At 43.5% G+C, this 21,955-nt stretch overlaps 1 protein-coding gene across 3 annotated transcripts in view; it reads left to right on the plus strand.

Moving 5' to 3' along the window:
- The first annotated feature begins 891 nt into the window (after positions 1-891).
- LANCL1 (LanC like glutathione S-transferase 1) overlaps positions 892-21,955 on the plus strand; it is a 36,235-nt gene continuing 15,171 nt past the window's right edge. Inside the window, exons 1-4 of one of the 3 annotated variants that reach the window (XM_079980679.1) lie at positions 892-1,018; positions 8,378-8,475; positions 12,449-12,566; positions 18,797-19,004. In XM_079980679.1, coding sequence (XP_079836805.1) covers positions 925-1,018; positions 8,378-8,475; positions 12,449-12,566; positions 18,797-19,004 — 518 coding nt within the window. In that variant the 5' untranslated portion in view covers positions 892-924. The remainder of the gene's footprint in view (positions 1,019-8,377; positions 8,476-12,448; positions 12,567-18,796; positions 19,005-21,955) is intronic. The other 2 variants (XM_079980678.1, XM_079980680.1) reach the window with 2 other exon arrangements.

Raw genomic sequence — 21,955 nt, forward strand, 5'->3', positions numbered from 1 at the left:
GAATATAATGTATCTATTTTCATCTGAGGAATGTAGGAGGGTAGGTCATGCACTGGACTTAGCTCTCGATTTTGAAACTTCCTTGTGAGTTTACTTGTTTGTAGCAAAGGTAAGTAGGAAGGCATTGTCCTTTCTCACCTGCACCATATATTTTATCCAGAGGCTATTGGGACAACTCTCTGTTTGCTAATAGCATTAGTTACAAACATTGGCATCATTTTAAATTGTGATTGTTGTCTTTTTAAGATAAAACAGTTTGAAAGCTGTGTTGGTCTTTTTACTGACGGAATCTATAGAGATATCTTTGTATAGGAAATAATAGATGTTCTTGATTGCTTAGGAAATTACACATCATTGTAAAGTAGCTGGACACCAAAAATAATACTTATGACTCATTTTTAGTTTGTCAATAACTCTTCTGGAGCTATTTTTCAGACTGTAAAATAGTAATCCACTTTTGTTTATTAGTATTTTGCTATCATATCTGCACAATATTTGACTTTATCTGTTCTGAACTTTCTATTTTAAATGGTTCACTGGGGTTCTTCTGCTTTTATTTTTGTTGTGTTTTTTCACTTTGGTCTATTGTTTGCAGTGTTTAGATATTATATAGATATAATAAACTTTCCCCAAAATTAAAAAATAATGAGTTTAATAACAAACAAAATAAAAAATATGTATCTTCATCAGCTTTCAGGCTTCCCATAGGCAACTGGTTGGCCACATAATACTTGACTAATCAGGCTCTTCTTATGTTCTTATCTTCTCTCGTGCCTATTTGAAAAATATAAATATTGGAAAAATATAGCAACTGAGGTTTTAAAGGAGAATTATGATTTGTAGGCTCCATTGGGTAGGTGTAACAGAACAGAAACTATCTCCATGAAAAGACTGACAAGCGAAGAGCAAATTGGCCAGCATTCCATGGCAGTTGGGTCATGCTGGCTAGGTGTGGTCAATGGCTCCTTTGCCAAGATCTTTTTCAACTGGCTACTGCTGCATCAACACCAAGAAATAGGTAAGTGACAACATACTGTGAATTAAAGTGGCTGCCCCTCAATGCAGTTTAACCACCCTTATACCCACAACATAAGGTTGGATTTTTCTCTTGCTCTTTCAGCATCTATTTTAAGGTGTGGAGTGCTAATCCCTACTGGTTAAGGGTGAGAACCAAGATGGGTTCATTTTGTTTTTTAAAAAATAATATTTATTAAGAGTTTAAAGATTACAAAAAGAAAGAAAAAGAATTAAACATGACAATATAATAAAATACAAAAACAAAAACACTACATGAAACATTGAATTAACAAAACAAAACAAAACAAAAACAATTAAAAACACTTCCAATATTTTCAATCTTAACTTTCATTCACTTGTTTCATTGACTTCCTCACCCCTCCCTTTTTGTATTCCACTTCAATTAACTGTTTCAGCAATTCCTTTCCATCTTCATCTGTTTTCTGTCCTGTAATTAATCTTAACATATTCTAACCTTATTTTTTCCCTTTAATACATTAACAATCTATCTGCACCTAGTTCCTTATAACATTTCTGCCAAAGCCATATAACTTCATTCCACCATTTTTCTATAGCTCATTAATTTTACAATATTTCTGTAAATAATCTTTAAATTTTTTCCAATCTTCTTCCACCAACTCTTCTCCCTGGTCTCGGATTCTGCCAGTCATTTCCGCCAATTCCATATACAGTAGTCCATCAACTTCATCTGCCATTCTTCCCGGGTGGGTAAATCTTGTGTCTTCCCAAGATGGGTTCATTTTGATTGTGGATGAATTAGTCCAGGGAAAAATTATGAGATCACCATACATATGGTGAGTGGGTTGGAGAGAAAGAAGAAGATTTGAAGTAGCATTTTCACCAGTTTGGTATACTTGAGAAGCAAATAAGAAAGACTTGGGGAAAAAGGGGAGGGGTGTGGATTTACATTGGGGTATGTGAGGATAAAGCCCTTGTACCATGTGAAGACGGGGACGCGGGTGGCGCTGTGGGTAAAACCTCAGTGCCTAGGACTTGCCCATCGTATGGTCAGCGGTTCGAATCCCTGCGGCAGGGTGAGCTCCTGTCTTTCGGTCCCAGCTCCTGCCCACCTAGCAGTTTGAAAGCACCCTTAAGTGCAAGTAGATAAATAGGTACCGCTTTATAGCGGGAAGTTAAATGGTGTTTTCGTGTGCTGTGCTGGTGCTGGCTCGCCAGAGCAGCTTTGTCACGCTGGCCACGTGACCCGGAAGTGTCTGCGGACAGCGCTGGCTCCCGGCCTCTTAAGTGAGATGAGCGCACAACCCTAGAGTCGGATACAACTGGCCCGTACGGGCAAGGGTACCTTTACCTTTTACCATGTGAAGACAGCTGATCCGTTTAAGATCTGGTAAAGATGAAGATTAAGGGTTATATCCAACTATGTCATACTTGGCATTGATTTCTACTCAAATCAATGGATTTTAGTTAGTCATGTCATGATGTGATATCAGTTCACCTGGTTTTAAATGAGATCTTCATTTATTGATACAAGGACAATCCACGGCAACTAAATGCAACACGTGCCACATCACTTGCATGCACATATTTTACAATGGATAGGAAAAGAAATTCTGCCTTAGCCACAATGGGCCCAAACAGTTGGAGAAAGTATTGAATTTTGGAACTGCACAGGTGCAGTCAGTACTGTTACTCACAAAAGATAAATATATTACAGCTCCCTCCCTCCCTTTGTGTGTGAGGGGTGGGGGGTGCTTCCACATTACACATTTAGTGTGGAATTGTTGCACTTTGTTCACTTGCCATTTACTGGGCAGCTATATGGTGCCATCATCGAATTGTTGACCACCTGTGCTTTCCTTGTGTTCTTGTCATCTGTTGTGAAAGAACAGCATTGTGGCACAAAACCAGCAGATATAAAATGCCCTAGCTCTACTCTTTGGTCTGTTTTTGAAGTGTGCTGTGATGTATTGTCAAGTGTCAAATGTTCTTTTTAGGGGATCCCTCAAAGCCCCAGAGCCTAGAAAGATTTAGGGATCCCTCTCACCACAGGCTTTAGCTCTGTTAATAATCTTATTCTCTTTTGCTGGTGTGCCATTGGGCGTTTTCACCCAGAACTGCCCAAACCTCCTTCTTTGCACTCTTTAGTCCTTTTAGCTCTCTCCTGTCCTTTTAGCTTTTTATAGGTGTTTCCTGAATTATGCACCTCCCTGGGTTCTATCCCAAATGCCTGTTTGTTTGCTTCTCCCACCTGCTTCCACTGTTTTTGTGCCATCTCCACTCCCTGCCACTATCATCATTTTGCCACACCTGCACTTTAACCTTTCCAGTGAGTGTCATTTTATCTCTGTATTCTTGTTTTCTAGCAATTAATGCTAGATGGGATTTTTAAACAAACACATTTGTGAAATACTGTGTAGAAGTAATAATTATTTTTTAAAATATATTGTTTTCAAGAAACAAAACCTTGACCTTCTGGTCACGACCATTGTTGCAGCATTGTTTGTTTGCCCCTAAAAGTCTTTCTAACATTTTAAAGTGTTTGGCACTCTAAAGGCAAGTATTTACTCATTGTTGTTAAATAATGACATCATTGGTTCTTCTTTTCTTAAAATGATTGATTTTTAAAAATGGGATGGGAAATAGTGCGCTCAGAGAATTTTAACTTTCCCATCCATATAGCCATGTTATACCCACAAGTGCAACAGAACAAGGCATTGTGAACAAGTACTATACTTGAAAAATACGTGTGGAAAGTCACTTGTAATTCTGGTTGCAGCTTACGGAACAGCAATGTCTGGGTACTGCTAGGAGCCAGCTGTCTCTTAATACCTGGATATCACACTCAGCTGAGTTGAAATATTAGATAAAAAAGGGAATGAGTGAAAAAAGAGACATGTAGGGCATAAATGGCTTGAGGCGGCACAATTTTCCCCATATCTAATGCTTCAAAACCAAGACAATTCAGAAGAGCTTCAGTGCTGAATACACCACCACTTGAAACAGAGGGTTGCATTCCAAGTTACTCATACTTGGAGCTGAGTCATTGAAATTAGGAACATTGGCACCTGCCTTATACCAAGCCAGGGCAACGGTCCATCTAGCCCACTGTTATCCACTGCTAGCACATTTGCAAAGCTAAGCAGGGTTTGGTATGGTTTCAGATTGGATGGGGGGACCGTGTGTTGAGATTCCTGCATTAGAGGGGGTTGGACTAGATGACCCTCAGGGTCCCTTCCAACTCTACCATTCTTTGATTCTATGATTCTACTCAAACTGGTAGTGGCTGTCTAGGGTTTCAGGCAGGAGTCTTTTCCCAGCCCCACCTGGAAACACTAGGGATCAAACTCGATACCTTCCAACATGCAAAGCAGATGCTACAGTCTTTCCCCTAATTTAACTACAGTAATACCTCTGGTTATGAACCGTACTCCTTACGCACATTTCGGGTTATGAGCTCCGCTAACCCGGAAGTAGATGCTCCTGTTTGCAAACTTTGCCTCGAGATGCGAGCACAAGTCGCGTGTCGGAGGTGCACGCGCAGCAGGAGGCCCCATTACGAAAGCGAGCCTCAGGTTAAGAACGGTTTCGAGTTCAGAACGGACCTCTGGAATGAATTAAGTTCGTAACCAGAGGTATTACTGTATTGGACTAACTTAGGTGCATTTATTTCAATGGGTTTACTCTGAGTAGAACTTAGTTGGATACAATCCAGAATCAGTTGATTTATTCTGCTTTCGTCTGATCACATCTGGAATACTGTGTCCAGTTCTTGGTGCCATAAATGTGCTCTCCTTTAATGGAGGTTGGATGGCCATCTGTCATGGATGATCTAGTTCAGATTCCCGCATTGCAGGGAGTTGGACTAGATGACCTTTGGAGTTCCTTCCAACTCTACAGTTCTATGGTTCTATGATTCTACCACCAAAGCAATTTTCAGACATTCTCTCCAATTCTACAGCTCATGAAACACCAGTAGCCAACACGTCAGACTGCATGAGGCTCCAATGTACACAGAGTCACACCAATATACACATGAAACCGTTCCCTTCTTCCCGTTTCTCTGAGAGAAAACACTGCTGAACACATACAGGCAATGGGAATTATCCATTGCAAGTAGAATATTCCCTGAAGGAGAAAAGAACAGGGCAGCCTTTATTTACCTGAGTTCCTTGTGTGTACTGAAGGAGTGATTCTTAGAAAACAACAATCCTACAGCCTGTTTTCTTCAGTTTTATATACAGCTTCAGACCAGGCCAAAGGAAGAGCTCTCCTTCCACTTAGCATGCTATTCCTCAGATCTGATAGATCTCTGATGTGTGCTGAGGAAACAATATAAGCTAAATACTACTTCAACATTCGGGCCTTTACCTTTACCTTTTATTACTTCCCTTGATCTAGATGCTATACTCCTATTGATGCAGCCCAGAATTGCGTTGGCTTTTTTAGCTGCCGCGTCACACTATTGGCTCATGTCAAGTTTGTGGTCAACCAAGACTCCTAGATCCTTTTCACATGTACTGCTCTCAAGCCAGGTGTCACCCATCTTGTTTTTGTGCCTCTCATTATTTTTTTTGCCCAAGTGCAATACTTTACATTTCTCCCTATTAAAATTCATCTTGTTTGTTTTGGCCCAGTTCTCTAATCTGTCAAGGTCGTTTTGAAGTGTGATCCTGTCCTCTGGGGTGTTAGCCACCCCTCCCAGTTTGGTGTCATCTGCAAATTTGATCAGGATGCCCTTGAGTCCATCATCCAAGTCGTTGATAAAGATGTTGAATAAGACCGGGCCCAAGACAGAACCCTGTGGCACCCCACTAGTCACTCTTCTCCAGGATGAAGAGGAACCATTGATGAGCACCCTTTGGGTTCGGTCAGTCAGCCAGTTACAAATCCACTGAGTGGTAGCATAGTCAAGTCCACATTTTACCAGCTTCTTTACAAGAATATCATGGGGCACCTTGTCAAATGCCTTGCTGAAATCAAGGTAGGCTACATCCACTGCGTTCCCTTCATCTACCAGGCTTGTAATTCTGTCAAAAAGCGAGATCAGGTTAGTCTGACATGACTTATTTTTCAGAAATCCATGCTGACTATTGGTGATCACAGTATTCCTTTCCAGGTGCTCACAGACTGTTTGCTTAATGATCTGCTCCAGAATCTTCCCTGGTATTGATGTCAGACTGACTGGGCAGTAATTATTTGGGTCCTCTATTTCCCCCTTTTTGAAAATAGGGACAACATTTGCCCTCCTCCAGTCTGCCGGGTCTTCGACTGTTCTCCAGGAATTCTCAAAGATGACTGCCAGTGGTTCTGAGATCACATCTGCCAGTTCTTTTAATACTCTTGGATGCAGTTCATCTGGCCCTGGAGACTTGAATACATCTAAACTAGCCAAGTATTCTTGTACTATCTCCTTAGTTATTCTGGGCTGCGTTTCCTCTGCTGAATCATTTGCTCCAAATTTTTCAGGTCGGGCATTGTTTTCTTTATCGGAGAAGACTGAGGCAAAGAAGGCATTGAGGAGTTCAGCCCTTTCTGTGTCCCCTGTTTGCATTTCACCATCTTCTCCTCTGAGTGACCCCACTGTTTCTTGGTTCTTCCTTTTGCTACGAACATACCCATAAAAGCCTTTCTTGTTGCTTTTAACCTCTCTAGCAAGCCTGAGTTCATTCTGTGCTTTAGCTTTTCTGACTTTGTGTCTACACGTGCTGGCTATTTGTTTGAATTCCTCTTTGGTGGTTTCCCCCCTTTTCCATTTTTTGTACACATCCTTTTTAAATCTTAACTCAGTTAAAAGTTCTTTAGATAGCCACCCTGGCTTCTTTAGGCACCTTCCATGTTTCCGTCTCATTGGTATTGCCTGAAGTTGTGCTTTTACTATCTCCCTCTTAACAAACTCCCAGCCATCATGAACTCCCTTTCCTTTTAGTATTACTGTCCATGGGATCTCACCCAGCACTTCCCTAAGTTTTATGAAGTCGGCTTTCTTAAAGTCAAGAAATTGAGTCCTAGTATGCTTGGCTGCTCCTTTCCGCTGTATAGTAAACTTCAGAAGAGCATGATCACTCGCGCCTAATGATCCTTCCACTTCTACCCCACTAACCAGGTCATCAACATTGGTTAGGACCAGATCTAAAATGGCTGCTCCTCTTGTTGCTTCTCCCACTTTCTGGACAACGAAGTTGTCTGCAAGGCCAGTGAGGAATCTGTTTGACCTTATGCTCTTGGCTGAGTTTGACATCCAACAAATATCCGGGTAACTGAAGTCCCCCATTGCTACTATCTCCCTTCCTTTTGCATCTTTCTCTCTTTTCATACAGACACGCACAAATTATACTGAGCCAAGTGTGGCAGGATGGGTGAAGTTTCTTCATTCACCTGCTTCCACGCACAGGTTCTTCATTCCATACTGGCACATTCTATGTGCCAGCTCCAGCCACAGCCAGTCAACAGAAAGGGTTTGCTACAAGGTCTGCTCCTGAGGGCGTCCACCAGGCTCTTTCCCCAGCCGGATCCAGGCTTATAGGTAGAATGGTAACAGAAAGAAGATAGACTGCACTCTTCCGGGGGAGACCTTGTAGAAAAAACGAAAAGCACAAAACACTGAAACTGCTAAATTTAGTTCATTTAAATGGCAAGAATACAACAATATTTGATTATCCACAAAATCTTGCATTGTCTACAAAAGAAAACCTTTTAGCACACAACCCATTTTTAATAATCTTGTGAAGTGCCATGTTAGAATTTAAGTCTCTTAAATATCTCAAGTCAAAGTCTCACTGTGGTCATGTTCAGCTGACAGAGTGGCCAAGCCCCCGCTTCCCACGAGGAGGGTTAGACGAGGACCCAGCCTTTGACCCAGGGCAGCGGGCTGAGCCTCTTCTGCTCGGGTGAAGCCTGGCGGGGAGGCGGGCGGGAGGGAGCCGGGAGGCTTCAGGGCCTGCGACCAACCACCGCAGCCAAGGAGGTTCCCTCAGCCTCCCCAGCGAAGCCCCGAAACAGAGCAGCTGCGCGCCGGCTGCGCTCCTTCCTGCCAGCTTTCCTTGCGCGGCGCCTGTCCTTTTAAGAGGCCGGTCCGGGCGGCGGAGGCGCGCGAGCTTTGGCGCGGCGGCGATTGGTCGGCGGGGCCGGAAGGGGCCGGAGAGGCGCTTGGGCGCTGGCGCGCTGGCTGGCTGGCTGGCTGGCGTCTCCGGGCGGCGCAGGGCGAGAGCGGGCTCCCGGCGGGAGGGGCAGGCTGCCTCCGGACCCCCTTCCCCCCATGGCGGCGCCGCTGCGCAGAGCGGGGCCCGAGGCTCGTCCGCCGGCTGGTGCGCCTCCCTGCGCGTAGATCTGTGCCTACCTGTATGTGTGAGGCTTTGTGTCTTTCTGTCTCTCCTGGCAGGTTTGCTGGTCGCCACCATGGCCCAGAGGGCCTTCCCGAATCCTTTCGCAGACTATGACAAATCCTTGGCCACGGGATACTTTGACTCTGCGGGGAGGGTGAGTTTTGGTGGTGCTTTAAAGCTTGGCGGGGAAACAAGGTGGAAGAAATGGTTAGTGTGATGCTTGAGAGGGTCATAGAATTGTAAAGTTGGAAGGGGCCCCAAGGCTCTTCTAGTCCAGCCCCTGCAATGCAGGAGGATCTTGCCCAACGCTGCGCCCACTGAGCTATTTGCAACACTTCGATTCAGGATTAGAAATAATCGACCTGATCTAATCCTGAAGCCACTTTTGTTGTCTTATTTTGAATACTGCCCCCTCAGATAGTAATTTCTAACCACCTCACTTTTTGTTTCATCAACAGAGTCACAAGGTGCTTGGTTTCTAGCTAGAAATGGAAACCTGTTATTTTACCTTCCAGAACCATCTGCCCTGTCCTCAGGGCCGACCCACGCGTGAGGCAAGATGAGGTGACTGCCTCAGGCGGCAGGACCCACAAGGGCAGCAGATCCAGCCTCCCGGGAATGCCTGCTGGTGCTGCGGCTGCCGCCGTGGCGCCTTGGAAGCTGGCTCTTCCGCCCCCCGAGCATCCGCCATGCTGGCCTCCTGGTGAATAGGAGGAGCTGCCTGTCTCCCCCAACCCTCATTCCCAGGGTAGATTTTCACTCCCCTCTTCTTCCTTGTCATTGGGAAGGGGTGCCATTTTCTGGTTTTCCTCAGGTGCCATCATGTCTTGAGCTGGCCCTGCCTGTCCACCACCACCATTCGGTTCCTCTCTCAAAAGTACCGGTGCTGATCACTCCATTACGGATCCACTAGTGAGGGGGAAATGTGTGTCCCTTAGGGACTGGCAGGCAAGAGTTTTCAAGCTGCTAGGAGGTTTTGCACTTCAAGAAGAAAGGCTCTGTCAGATGCATGAGTTAAACTCAAAAGACCACTTTGGCTAATGAAGCTAAATCTTAGCCTTCGCTCCTGGGTCAGAGAAATGGTGTGCTTTAATAGTTCTAAAGGGGTGAAATTAATAAAGACACAAAGGCATCGGGGGAAAAGAAACTAGCTTACCTGCTGAGTCTCAACATTGAGGATTGGAGCCACTGACTTGATTGCTCTTTAAAGACTAGGAGTGGTGGGTTTCAACTATTCCTCCTGCCCCGTAAGTATGTCGGCATGTGCCAACCTGTATGTGTGCACGTGTTCGCTTACAACGAAAAGGAGGAGTCAAAGGGAAAGTTCTGGTTTCCCAGTGAAGTGTTCAAAGCCCCTTTATCTAAGCCGGGCTTCCTCAACCTCCAAAAGTTTTTGGCCTACAACTCCCATGACCCCTAGCTAGCAGCAACAGTGGTCAGGGATGCTGGGAACTGTAGTCTCAAAACATCTGGCCGAGGTTGAGGAAGCCTGATCTAAGCCAAGCCGGTTTTATTCTCGTTTTAGAACAAGCCACCATACAAGTTCAGTGGAAAGGTCATCTAATCATTTAGCTTCACACTAAGCATTAATCTTGAGAATAAAGAGGCCTGCCTACATATATTGCTTATTTCTTAAAGAATTTGAGATTAGGAACATGGTTTCCATTTTACTACAACTGCTGAAAAGCTAAGATGAAAATAATGAATTACCTTCAGAGAAGGGTGTGGCATGAGAACTTGTCCAATAAGCTAGAAATTGTAATTGTTCCGTCACTGCCCCTGGGCATGACACTCTGCATCACCGCTTCAAATTTCCCATAGAGGGGAAAAAATTGCTATAGGATTTTTGGCCAGGGTAGTGAATGTTTATAGCATCACTTGGGGAAAAAATGTGCTGTGCTGAGTGCCTGTGATTCTCATGAATCCGAATGTAAAGAGAATAATATATTTGTTTTTACAGCATTGCTCTGCTGTTCAGAATGGCACTTCTTCCCTTTTAATATCATCTCTCTCAAGATAATAACTTTTAGGACATTCTGTTGTCACAACAGTGAGGTAGTCTACTCTATATTATGATATTATCAGGATTATTGCAAAAAATGCAATGTAATGCAAGCATTTATTTTTGGGCCTTTTGTGCATGGACCAGCCATTAATTTGAAATCCATACTAGCTGCATTTGAGGCTCCTTACAGGTTGCCTGCATATGGTCCCTAATAAAAGTCCTGTTCAAACACGCACACACAAACATAGTGCATACTTTCTCCTGTGTCAGTAACGCCTTCCAACTGATGGCATTATGCAGGACTTGCTGAGACTGCTCAGTGGTTGCATCATAAGTTTAGTGCTTGGGGTGGGGGGCGGGGACTGTTAAACTGAATGGACTCGCCAAAGATTTTTGGAACTGTTAGCTCGGGTCTCTAGCAGGCAGGAGCTACAGCAGTGACCCATCCAATCTTCAAATTTCTCATCAGTATTATTTAATTGACACCACTTCACTTCCGCTTTTGGCAACAGATACATAGATGCTTCAGTGGGGAAGGGCTGAGAGGATCACTCCATTGGGACAGATTGTTCTTAAGGAGTTTTACCATGGCCTGCAAAGTCATTCTGTAAAATTCTGCAAAGTCAGAATTTATTTATATTTTGTTAAAGCAAAAAGGAATAAACAAAATGTTATGGTTCGAGTAGTAAACTTCTGCAGCTTGACAAACTACAGCAAAAGAATAATAATAATATCTTGATTAATGCTTGGCTTATTCAAAAGTGAAATCATTATTTAGCACATTTTCAGAAAGTATGATTAAAAGCAGAATAACTGAGTACAGATGTTCAAAAAATGGTGACATGAATGTGATGGGTCGGCTGTGTTTCACCACATATCTGCTCTTATAAAACAGGGGAATCTTTGTCTCAAAAACTACATGTGGGTGAGTGGAGATGAATTCTCCCCTGCCATGCCTCCTCCAACTCCCATCACTTCAAGCACTCCCTGCCCCCCAACCTGCCTCCAGTACCAGAACTGAACCAAACTGGGAGCCATGTGGGAGAAAGATCAGCCATCCTCTTCCACAGGTATAAAGTAGAGCCCTCCCACTCCCAGCTTTATATGTGGAAAAAGAAAAAGGAACAAACTGCCCCATCATATCTAGTTTGGCCGTAGCGACTAATCTTTCAGGAGTTCCTTTCTGTGTTAAGTTCAGCAGTGTGGAAACTCCATCATTGCTGTTTCCTGGAAGTTGGAGATTCCAGTGGTCCTAAGCAGTGAAGGAAGGAGCCACAGAACCTTGGCCATTGCTTACTTGGCATGTAAACGCCACCATACATGCAGTTCTCGTCTTTCAAAGTTTTGCGGTGTAGCAATCACTTTCCAGGGCCCTGAGTATCAGAAGCATTAGACACAGCAACACAGAGACGTCATTTTTTGCTACAGTGAACATTTAAAGTGTGCAGGGGAGGCACATATCCTGATACAGTTAGGGAAATGCAGTGGACTTGGCATAGGGCTTGGCTGACGCCCCCTGGCACCCTTGACTATGCTTACGACAGCAAACACTGGTGTATCCCACAATGTCCCGCGCAGCAACTTAACTTGTAGTAGATATGTGGCGAGTCAGCGCAGACCGTCAAACAGCATTGTAATGTACCATTCCCATACTTTTTTGTCAAACTGCAGTCAACTAGCAGAATCTACTGTTTAGAATTTGAGTAGGCTAGAGGGTCCCCTGAGGGTATAGCACAGCAGTGCTATAGCCTAAAGGTAATAAAGGCATGGATAACCAGGTTACCGTTAGGGGAGAGAATATGGCTTTCAATATTTATGTCTGGGTTCTTAATCATAGTTATTTGGACAAAAGCTTCATTGAAATCAGTGGGGCTTTACTCCCAAGTGAATGAGTTTAGGTATGGAGTGATCGTGAGTAGGGCTTTTCTCGGTCTCTCTCTAATTATTGCTGCCTGAGTAATAAGCTCTTTATTTTCTCGAGGTTGCTGAAAGAGATCCAGTTTTCTTTAAAAAGTGCTGAGCGCTTTAAAGCACTTATCCCGCTATGCTGTTTTGCTGCAACTTGATAAGCCGCAGTGTGTCTGCTGAGACATAACAACAGTATTTCTCTTAACACTCACAGCTGACTCCTGAGTTCACTCAGCACCTGAACAATAAGATCAGGGAGCTTCTGCAGCAGATGGAAAGGGGCCTGAAGTCTGCGGACCCCAGGGACTGCACTGGCTACACCGGCTGGGCAGGTAGGATGGTGGCACTTGAAAACGTGTGAATGAAATACATTTGCCACTATTAGGCTAAAGAGCAGCTGAGGGACACATCCTGCAGGGTAAGAAACTCAGATTTATAAGGTAATTGCCAAATGGCACTATAAAACTATGTTACGGTCGCCACAACAGAATGTCTAGGTGCCATCCCCCCCCCCCCCAAGATTTATTTCTGTTTTTCATTTCATTTCTATACAGTGAGGGGATCAAATACTTTCCCCCTCACTGTACTTCTGTGTGCAGAGTGGCTTTCTTACCCTCAGGAAACTGTGCCTAGGACTGCAGCTCAAGCATGCACCTTTTGTTGTGAAGGTTTTTAAGCCAATAACTGTTAGGAAACAAATCACATTTAATCTGCAGGGCAGGGTTCACACACACCAACAGCCCATAGCTTAATAAAGCACAACTTTATAAAACCTGGCTTAGCTTTGTGTGAATCAGGCGTCTTGGTTTGGCCTTGTAACAAAAAGTCTCAGATTGGCATTCATATCAAGGTGCTAATAAAGCCTAGGAATTGGAGCTATTGCTCAGTTAAAGATAACTCAGTACATGCAAATTTATGCAGCTATAATTGGTTAATTGACTATGTATTTGGGAAGAGTTGTTTGTTCACAGAGCATTTGGACATCTCTTATGATATCATGACCACATTTTGCCTAGATGGTTCTCAAGATTCATGAGCCTTTTTTTTTTTTTGCCTATGAATACAGTTGGATGCCATTTTGAATCAAGATGGTGGACTGAACCTTTTCAAACTGCCCTGATTTTACTCACTGGTTTCAAAACTATATAGTTTTTTGGGGGTGGGGAATGTGTCTTAGGATTCCTGAGCAATGCTGACTACAAGGCTGCTAGTTATCAATAAAACCGTAGTTGGGGGAGATTTGTACTAATATGTACTAATTTTTTTCTTTTAAAAACAGTCATCTGCCAGGCATTTTTAAAAATCTGGTTGTTTTTTTAATCAATTAAACTGACAAAAATGTGCAGCCTTCTGGTTTATTGTGGTTTAGTGTGAATCTGGTCTAGTGTTGGGACATGGTGCCCGATCACTCCGACTTTGCTCCTCCTGTGAGCAGTTAAGTTTGGCTTCCTGTGATGTATGAATTCAGGATTGTGATTTGTTGATAGCTAATAAGCCAAGGTCCAAAAGTCAACTGCAAACCTTGGTTTAGGGCTGGGTAGGAATTTGTTACGCAGAAACAAACCACGATCCTGCCTTGATGTCTTTTGAAACTGAGCTTAATTGCAGCTTCCTGGATCCATGTCTTATCAGGAGAAGCAAATGTGTGATTGAGGAGGCATTTATTTACTGTGGAATTGTTAAACTTTCTGCAGGCATCAATTGTAGTGGGAGAAGTGGCTTTGCCACCAGAGAGGCAGAATTGAACTTGAATGGGACAGAGAAGTGCCTCAATGCTGCTGCTGCTGCTGCTTGATTCTCTGCTTGTGAATTCTAAACTCACAGGTTTGCCTAACATGTTTGGAATTGAGAGTGAGTCTCTGAAGGATTTCCTCTGGGTCATGTGTTGCTGTTCCAGGGCTTGCCTGCTCTCCACACACCCCACCCAATCCTATTTTTGTTAATTTATTCGGTGTGGTTTCAGGTTATAAGAAATTAATTGGGCCAAGGCAACAGCATTCCATCTTAATTGCTTCTGTGGGAAAGGCTTGTTGAGCATCTCCTCATGTAGATAATCTCCTGGCAATCCGAAATCAATTGGTGCTTGTGTGGCAGCTAATAAGAGATGTTGGGAAGGAATGTCATGGCTCTTTTCCTCACAATTCCTCCTCTATAAAAGGGAACTGGCTAAGACATGGTGGCAGTGATTTGGCATATGCTGGCGCTGGGCTTCAGAAGCATGTTTTCCTCTGATTGAGTCTTGTCATTAGGCTGCTACCCGGTGCCACCAGGCATATATTTCCCCCTTTCCTTCACAGATACGGTTTCTGTTACCATCCTTTCAGTGGATGGATGTTCCTTAGCCTCTTCTGGGATCCTATCCCACAGTGGCGTGGCGTGAATTTTTTTGTAGGGAACAGTTAGGGCCAGAGGCACTGGCATGTGAGGGCTATGTGTTGCACATGTGAGCATCACGCCTCCTTCCCTAAGCTGGGCAGAAGCTTCCTGGGCTTTGGGAAGGAGGCACCAGGCTTTTGATACTCTAATTTACCAGGAACATTTAGGAGACTAGCCAAGTCACCCTAGTCCACTGATCACACGCTACTGCTCTCCCATCCTCTGATGGATGGTAGAGGCACCGATCAGGTATTCCTCCCTGCTCCCAAGTCCCAGCATGCACTGCATGTGTTGGAAAAGAGCAGTTGACAGACCAAAGGTGGATGGGAGCAACTTGCATCACCTGGTCTGTACTGAGGGCCTTGGCTTTCTGCCTTCAGCCCCTTAACTGGCACAGCAGAAGGTGGTGCTGTTATAGAGTGTTGTGGGAATGGTTTTCACCTGTTAAAGTGCCTGGCTTGCACACTATATTTGCCACACGAAAGTAGGCCCATCTTGCCACATGAGACGCTGCTTCTTTAGAATATTGGCTAGAAAGCTTCCTCCCCAACAGGTAGGGAAAACTGGACCAGTGAATTCATTTATTGTTTCGTGCCTTTGTCCTTTGATGCTAATTTCCCATGCTCTTCCCCTTCATCTCATATCTTGCCTTGATACAGATGCTTGAAATACCTGAAATTTAAAAGCATGTTGACTATGGTACAAAATTGTTGTTTTAAAAAGGATGGTGTCTGATCCTTGCATTTCGTTGGCAGCAGCATACTTTCTGTGAAGATCAGGAATTAGTTCTTGAATCCAATATTGGACTGGATCACTTTTTATCTGTAAAGCAACAAACTGAACAGCTACTTAAAGCAATCTAAATATTTACATGCCAAGTTGTTTCTTATGCAGCGTCTGCTGCCAAAATAAGATTGCAGGTGGCAAATCCTATTTGCATCTTAAATGAAAATCTGTTTGGTGTCTTATTTAAGTGGATATCTTTATCCGCAGCACAACTTCTTTTGGCATAATATTAAATTATGGTTGTATTGTTTTGGTATTGAGTTATTTTGTACATTCCTTTTGTATTTGTTATGTTTTGGTTTAAAAGCTTTTTATTAAAACAACTATACACAAAAAAGGATGTCACAGTTGGGCAAATCCTTTTGTGAAGCTCTTACTGTGTGGAAACATCTAGTGGAGTTCCTTCTGCATGTTATGTTCCATGCCAGTGTTTGACAGGGAGTCTGGCCTGTTTAAATACAAGAGAGGGGCACGTTCAGAGGAAGTGTAACCCCATCAAGAGCAGGCGAACTCCCATTCATCTGGTTTAGTGAACCGCCCACTAACAGTGCCTCAGTCTTATCTGGACTGAGCTTCAGTTTGTTGGCTCTCGTTCAGTCCATTACCGGGGCAAGACAAAGGTCCACCACATCCCCTGCCTCACCTGCAGAGGAGACAGAGAGCTGTGTGTTATCAGCATATTACTGACACCGTACTCCAAAACTGCAGATGACCCCACTCAGCAGTTTCATGTAGGTGTTAAACAGCACAGGGGATGAAATTGAACCCTGAAAAACCCACCTTGCAGGTTCCTTGGGGCCGAAGAGCACTCCCCAAGCATCACCCTCTGGGAACGCCCATACAAGTAGGACTGGAACCACCACAGAACAGAGCCATCCACCTCCCACTTGGACAGCTGCTCCAGAAGGATACCATGGTCGAAGGTACCGAAAGCAGCTGAGAGGCCATGGAGAATTAAAGGGACACATTTCCCCTGTCTCTCTCCTGATAGAGGTCATTATGCAGGGCAACCAAAGCAGTTTCTATGCTAAAACTGGTCCTAAACCCCAATTGAAATGGATCTTGAAAATCAGTTTCCTCCAAGGGTACCTGGATCTGGTCCATAACCACCTGCTCAAGAAGCTTGCCCAAGAAGGGAAGATTAGCAACTGGCTGGTAGTTACTTGGATTTTTTGAATCCAGGGAGGGTTTCTTGAGGAGTGGTTTTATCACTGCCTCCTTCAAGCAGCCAGAGACCATCCCCTCTCATAGACAGGCATTAATTGCCTCCCTGGCTCAGCCAGCTGTTCCCTCCCTGTTAGCTTTTGTCAGCCAAGAAGAGCAAGCATCCAAAACACAAGTGGTTGACCTGACTGATCCAAGCACCTTGTCCGCATCCTCAAGCCTCACTAACTGATATAAAGATCAGCAGAGCATTATTAGCAAAGAAAATTTTTAAGAGTCCAGAGGGGCAGCTCCAACGCTTCTAGGGAGGGAAGTTATTGTCGCCAGTTCCCCCAGTCTTTAAAAGATGAGGAATTGCAATGACATTATCGCCAGGTCTTCCTTTAGGCGCAAGAAAAAAGTACTGACTGTTGAGATACTTTCCTCAGTGGCAATTTTCTGCTGCCAGGGCAAGCAACTACTCAGCTGTAGGTGGACCTTCTGTCTGTCAAGGACTCGGTGCTGCAGTGTTTTGCTTTACCAAACTCTAGAAAAGTGGCTGGCTGCCTGCCAGCATAAGGTTTTCCCTTCTTAAAAACAGCTTCAGGTGCACACCTTTGCAGACATGACTGATAGTAGCATACATCTGAGCTGCCCTCATTGGAAATACTAACACTGAAACTGCCTACAGAGCGGACAAGGTTATTAACTTTAGCAAAAAATGGAAATTTGCCCTTAATATACATGCTGAATTGAATTGTCTGTGGTGTGAAGCTTTGGAGATTACCCATGCAAAATGAGAAAATGATCTAAATTTAAAACGATCCCCTGTATATTGAAAGGTAATTTTGAAGGCTGTTCTTCTTTTTCCTTTTTCTTTTCTGCACTGAAATCTGAAGGCATTGGCTCTATTAATTTAGGCTTAAATACAGAGACCTCTGTCATCTTAAAAATGGTTAATGAGATGGAAAGCACGCTGCTAGGGATAAAATGAGAATTCTGAAGTTGATGCAAGCCGCTGGCTCTTACTGGATTCACTGAGGGTGGTTCACTGTATGTTCAGCTCATGATTAAACCACACTGGTCCAAGCACTGCTTGAATTTGTTTTTAGATTTCTACATTACTATTTAAATAACTAAAGGAGCTTAGCTTATTTGGGGCCTTAGCAGCTCCTCCTGCTCCAGTATGGCTGCTGTCAAAAGAGGATTGTTGCCTGGACACCCTCAGAAATACTGCCTTGTTAACTATTTCCATTTATAATGTATATAGCACTTTCATAATTGCTTTGTGCCTAATAAGAAAACTAAGTGCTTATGAAGCATTCTAAAGGTATTCAAAGGCCTTCCAGTATGTTAATCTTACTGTAATCCTTACAACAGTCCTGTACATTGGATGTGTTCATGTGTGATGCCGACATCGTTAAAACAAGCGCAGTTTAGTAAGCCAACAACAAACCTCAGCTTCAGATAGAGATTTGCTTGCAATAGGCAAACCACAATTAAGCAACTAGGCAGAGTTCATACATAACGCTGAGCCCATGGTATAATGAACTATAGTATAGCATTATGTGTGAACCAGGCCATGGTGAGTTCCTGGAAGAAGTAATACTTGAACTGTAGGCTTCCTGATTCAGCTCAGTCTTTGTCCACTTTACCAAACCAGCTCTTTTTACAGTCCTGCGTCTCCTTATCCTTGCCACAGTCTTATGAGCTAGTCTTTTGATGGTGGTTTCTTGTCCTACAGTGCAGAACTGGAGCTAGAAATGTGACTTGATGAAGCTGAAGTTTGAAACTGATGGGAAGCTTCAAAAGTGTGTATGGTGATGGTGCAGGAGACTGAGGTTCCAGTTCAAAGTAGAAAAGTGGTTGTGTCTAAAGTAATGTTCTGAGAACCTCAGCAATTGTCAGTTTCCACAAAAACTACATGCACAAGGAATGTCATAAATGAAACAGCTGTAGGCATTACCCTAGGGAATTACCACAAAATGCATATCTATTTCTCCTTTTTTTATTTTATTTTTTGAAAGACACGGCAGCAAATGTTTACAGTCTCACTGGACAACGCTCGCATTCACCTAAATGCATTTCTGTATTTCCAGACACTCTCTGAATAAATCTGCAATTGTCAGCATGCCCATGTGGGTGTCAACAATTGCTGCATTTCTGATCTGCACCAGCGCATAATTGCTGAAATAGATATTAAAATGTTACACAACATCAGAGTTAACTTGGGTTAACTTCTTTAATCTCTTTGCAGGCATTGCTTTGCTATACTTACATCTGTATAATGTCTATGGAGACCCATCCTTTCTCCAGATGGCCCAGGAATATGTCAAGAAGAGCCTGAGCTGCCTGACAAAGCGATCCATCACCTTCTTGTGTGGGGATGCTGGACCTCTGGCAGTGGCTGCTGTGGTATTCCACAAGCTGCAGAACGACAAGCAAGCAGAAGATTGCATTGCCCGGTAATGCCTGAAGGGTATTTCAGCTGATATTCCTCACCACACTAGGATTTATCATCTCAGCCAGGGTAAACTGTAATATCTAGAAAGGAGAAGGCAGTCAAAGAGGTCACTCAAATACCGTTTCCATGAAAACACAATAACGTTTAGGGAGTTCTTCATTCAGTATGCAATACCCATTACTTCAGCCTCAATAAAAGCCAGTGTTTTCTGTTGCCACTGTAATTGATATTGACGTAAATTTGGAAAGGGCTGTTAATACACTGCAAAACATTTTGCATTATTTATTTTGACCAAATGGTTTGTCAGGGAAGTGTTGCAAAAGTCACAAATCATATCCATGTCTAACTTTGCAGTTTACTGGGATTTTACTCCCAAGTAAGTGTATAGTATTGCAGCCCAAAGCATCTCTGTCCTAGGTGTGTTCCATCAGGTATATTTTTATTTACTTGCCGTACTTGTATGCTGTGTTTCTGCTAATGCATTCAGCGAAGTGTACAGTTTTAATAGTGGCATGCAATCTAACAGACACAACATGAGAAGAAAAAAGGCTGCAGAGACAATAAGCAAATTCACCCACTGGTTCTTAAATCGTGTTACATAAATGTTTATGACTGGGTGGAATGAGCACTTAGAGACAGTTTAGGCAGCTGGTCCCAGATGGACGTTGCTGCCTCATCTCTGCACCTTAGATAGTTTATTACGTGTTTTACTGGTATAAATGTACGTATCACTTCAGGTGAACCACGAGTATGAGAAGAAGAGCCTTGGCATTGGCTATACATCTTGGCCACAGCCCACCTAATAGGGCACAACGCTCCGTCATACTATTAGGACTTGCATAAAAGCCATTGATATGAATAGAAAATACACCCTTGCTATTCTTCATCAGTCATGCTACTGACTTTGACCAGTATTATAGTTCATTTTGTAATTAAGCTACTTTAAACTTTTTTCCATTTGGGCAACATATGTGCATTGCATGTCATCTTTATATATTCCCCATGTTTGTATTTCCTGTTTTATTCTTATCCACATGGATTTCAATATTCCCTGCTGTTTCCCATTTGTCATGTTGTGATTCTGCATATTTCATGTTGTTTTCCTGATGTGGCTCTGGCGTTTACAAAAGGCATGGGCCTGTTATCACTAGAGATAGAAACACATTCTCCATAATAAGAATATTCACTCCAACGCAATCCCACTCTTTGTTTCATTTTGGAAATTACCGGTACTCCTTTGTTCCTCCCACACTTAACCTCAGCTGTGCTACAGAGTGGGAATTTAGTATAATCCCACACTGCCATCTCATGGTATCGTGAGGGTAAGCAGCCTTATATCATAGTGTTGGGAAGGGAGCATAAGAGTCCCTTTGGGGAAAGGATGTCTAAAGCATCCTGAACTGGCAGTTGTCAAATATGCATTCTCTTTATTTACTTTTAATGCTTTTATATAGCTGCTCTATAGCAGGAGATTAAAACCTCAAAGGAAGGAGCAACCACGGAACATCTTGATGTGTTATGCTTTGACTTGCTTTCTTGCTTTCGATCCTAAGCATATTTATTCATCATGGATCTTTTTGCAGCTTGTCCTGTCTCCATCTTCTCCCACCCCTAGAATCATAGAATCATAGAGTTGGAAGAGACCACAAGGGCTATCGAGTCCAACCCCCTGCCAAGCAGGAAACACCATCAGAGCACTCCTGACATATGGTTGTCAAGCCTCTGCTTAAAGACCTCCAAAGAAGGAGACTCCACCACACTCCTTGGCAGCAAATTCCACTGTCAAACAGCTCTTACTGTCAGGAAGTTCTTCCTAATGTTTAGGTGGAATCTTCTTTCTTGTAGTTTGGAGCCATTGCTCCATGTCCGCTTCTCTGGAGCAGCAGAAAACAACCTTTCTCCCTCCTCTATGTGACATCCTTTTATATATTTGAACATGGCTATCATATCACCCCTTAACCTCCTCTTCTCCAGGCTAAACATGCCCAGCTCCCTTAGCCGTTCCTCATAAAACCCACTGACAAATACCCCTTCCTCTTGGTTCATGTGGAAACCAATGACACTGCAAGCAATAGCCTCCAGAAGATCAAAAGAGACTATGAGGCTCTGGGCAGGAAATTGAAGCAATTAAATGCACAAATTGTCATCTCATCTGTCCTCCCAGTTGAACGACGTGGCCCAGGGAGAGAGAGAAAAATAGTGGAAGTGAACAGCTGGCTTCGCAAATGGTGTAAACAGGAACGGTTTGGATTCTTAGATTACGGACTGCAGTTTCTCGAAGATGGACTTCTGGCAAGCGATGGGCTGCGCCTCACAACGGTTGGGAGGAATGTTTTTGCCAAAAATCTCAGAAACCTCATCAGGAGGGCTTTAAACTGACTAATGTGGGGGAGGGAGACAGTGCTCCTGAAGGCAGGAGTCTATCAATTGATGAAGATGATCATCCAAATGTCTTAGACCAAATGGAGCAAACAGCACGCAGACCTAGTGGTGAGAGGAAAAAATCCTTAAATAAGAGACACGGGGGAATGATTAATGGACTTTAATGTCTGTACACTAATGCGCAAAGCATGGGAGATAAACAAGATGAGCTTGAGCTCTTGGTACAGCAAACTAAATATGACATAATAGGCATCACTGAAACCTGGTGGGATAAGTCCCACGACTGGAATGTAATAATGGAGGGATACAATCTATTTCAGAGAAACAGACCAGACAAGAAAGGAGGAGGAGTGGCGTTATATGTCAGGGATGTGTATACCTGTGAAGAGATCCAAGATTTAGAACCTCAAAGCCAAAGTGAGAGCATTTGGGTCAAAATTAAGGGAGAGAAGAATAACAGGGACCTCATTGTGGGAGTTTACTATAGATCCCCAAGCCAAACGGAGGACATAGATGATGCCTTCCTGGAACAGATGGCCAAGCATGCAAAAGGAAGGGAGATAGTAGTAA

This window comes from Podarcis cretensis (genome assembly GCF_951804945.1).
Source record: "Podarcis cretensis genome assembly, chromosome: 1".
Taxonomy (NCBI): domain Eukaryota; kingdom Metazoa; phylum Chordata; class Lepidosauria; order Squamata; family Lacertidae; genus Podarcis; species Podarcis cretensis.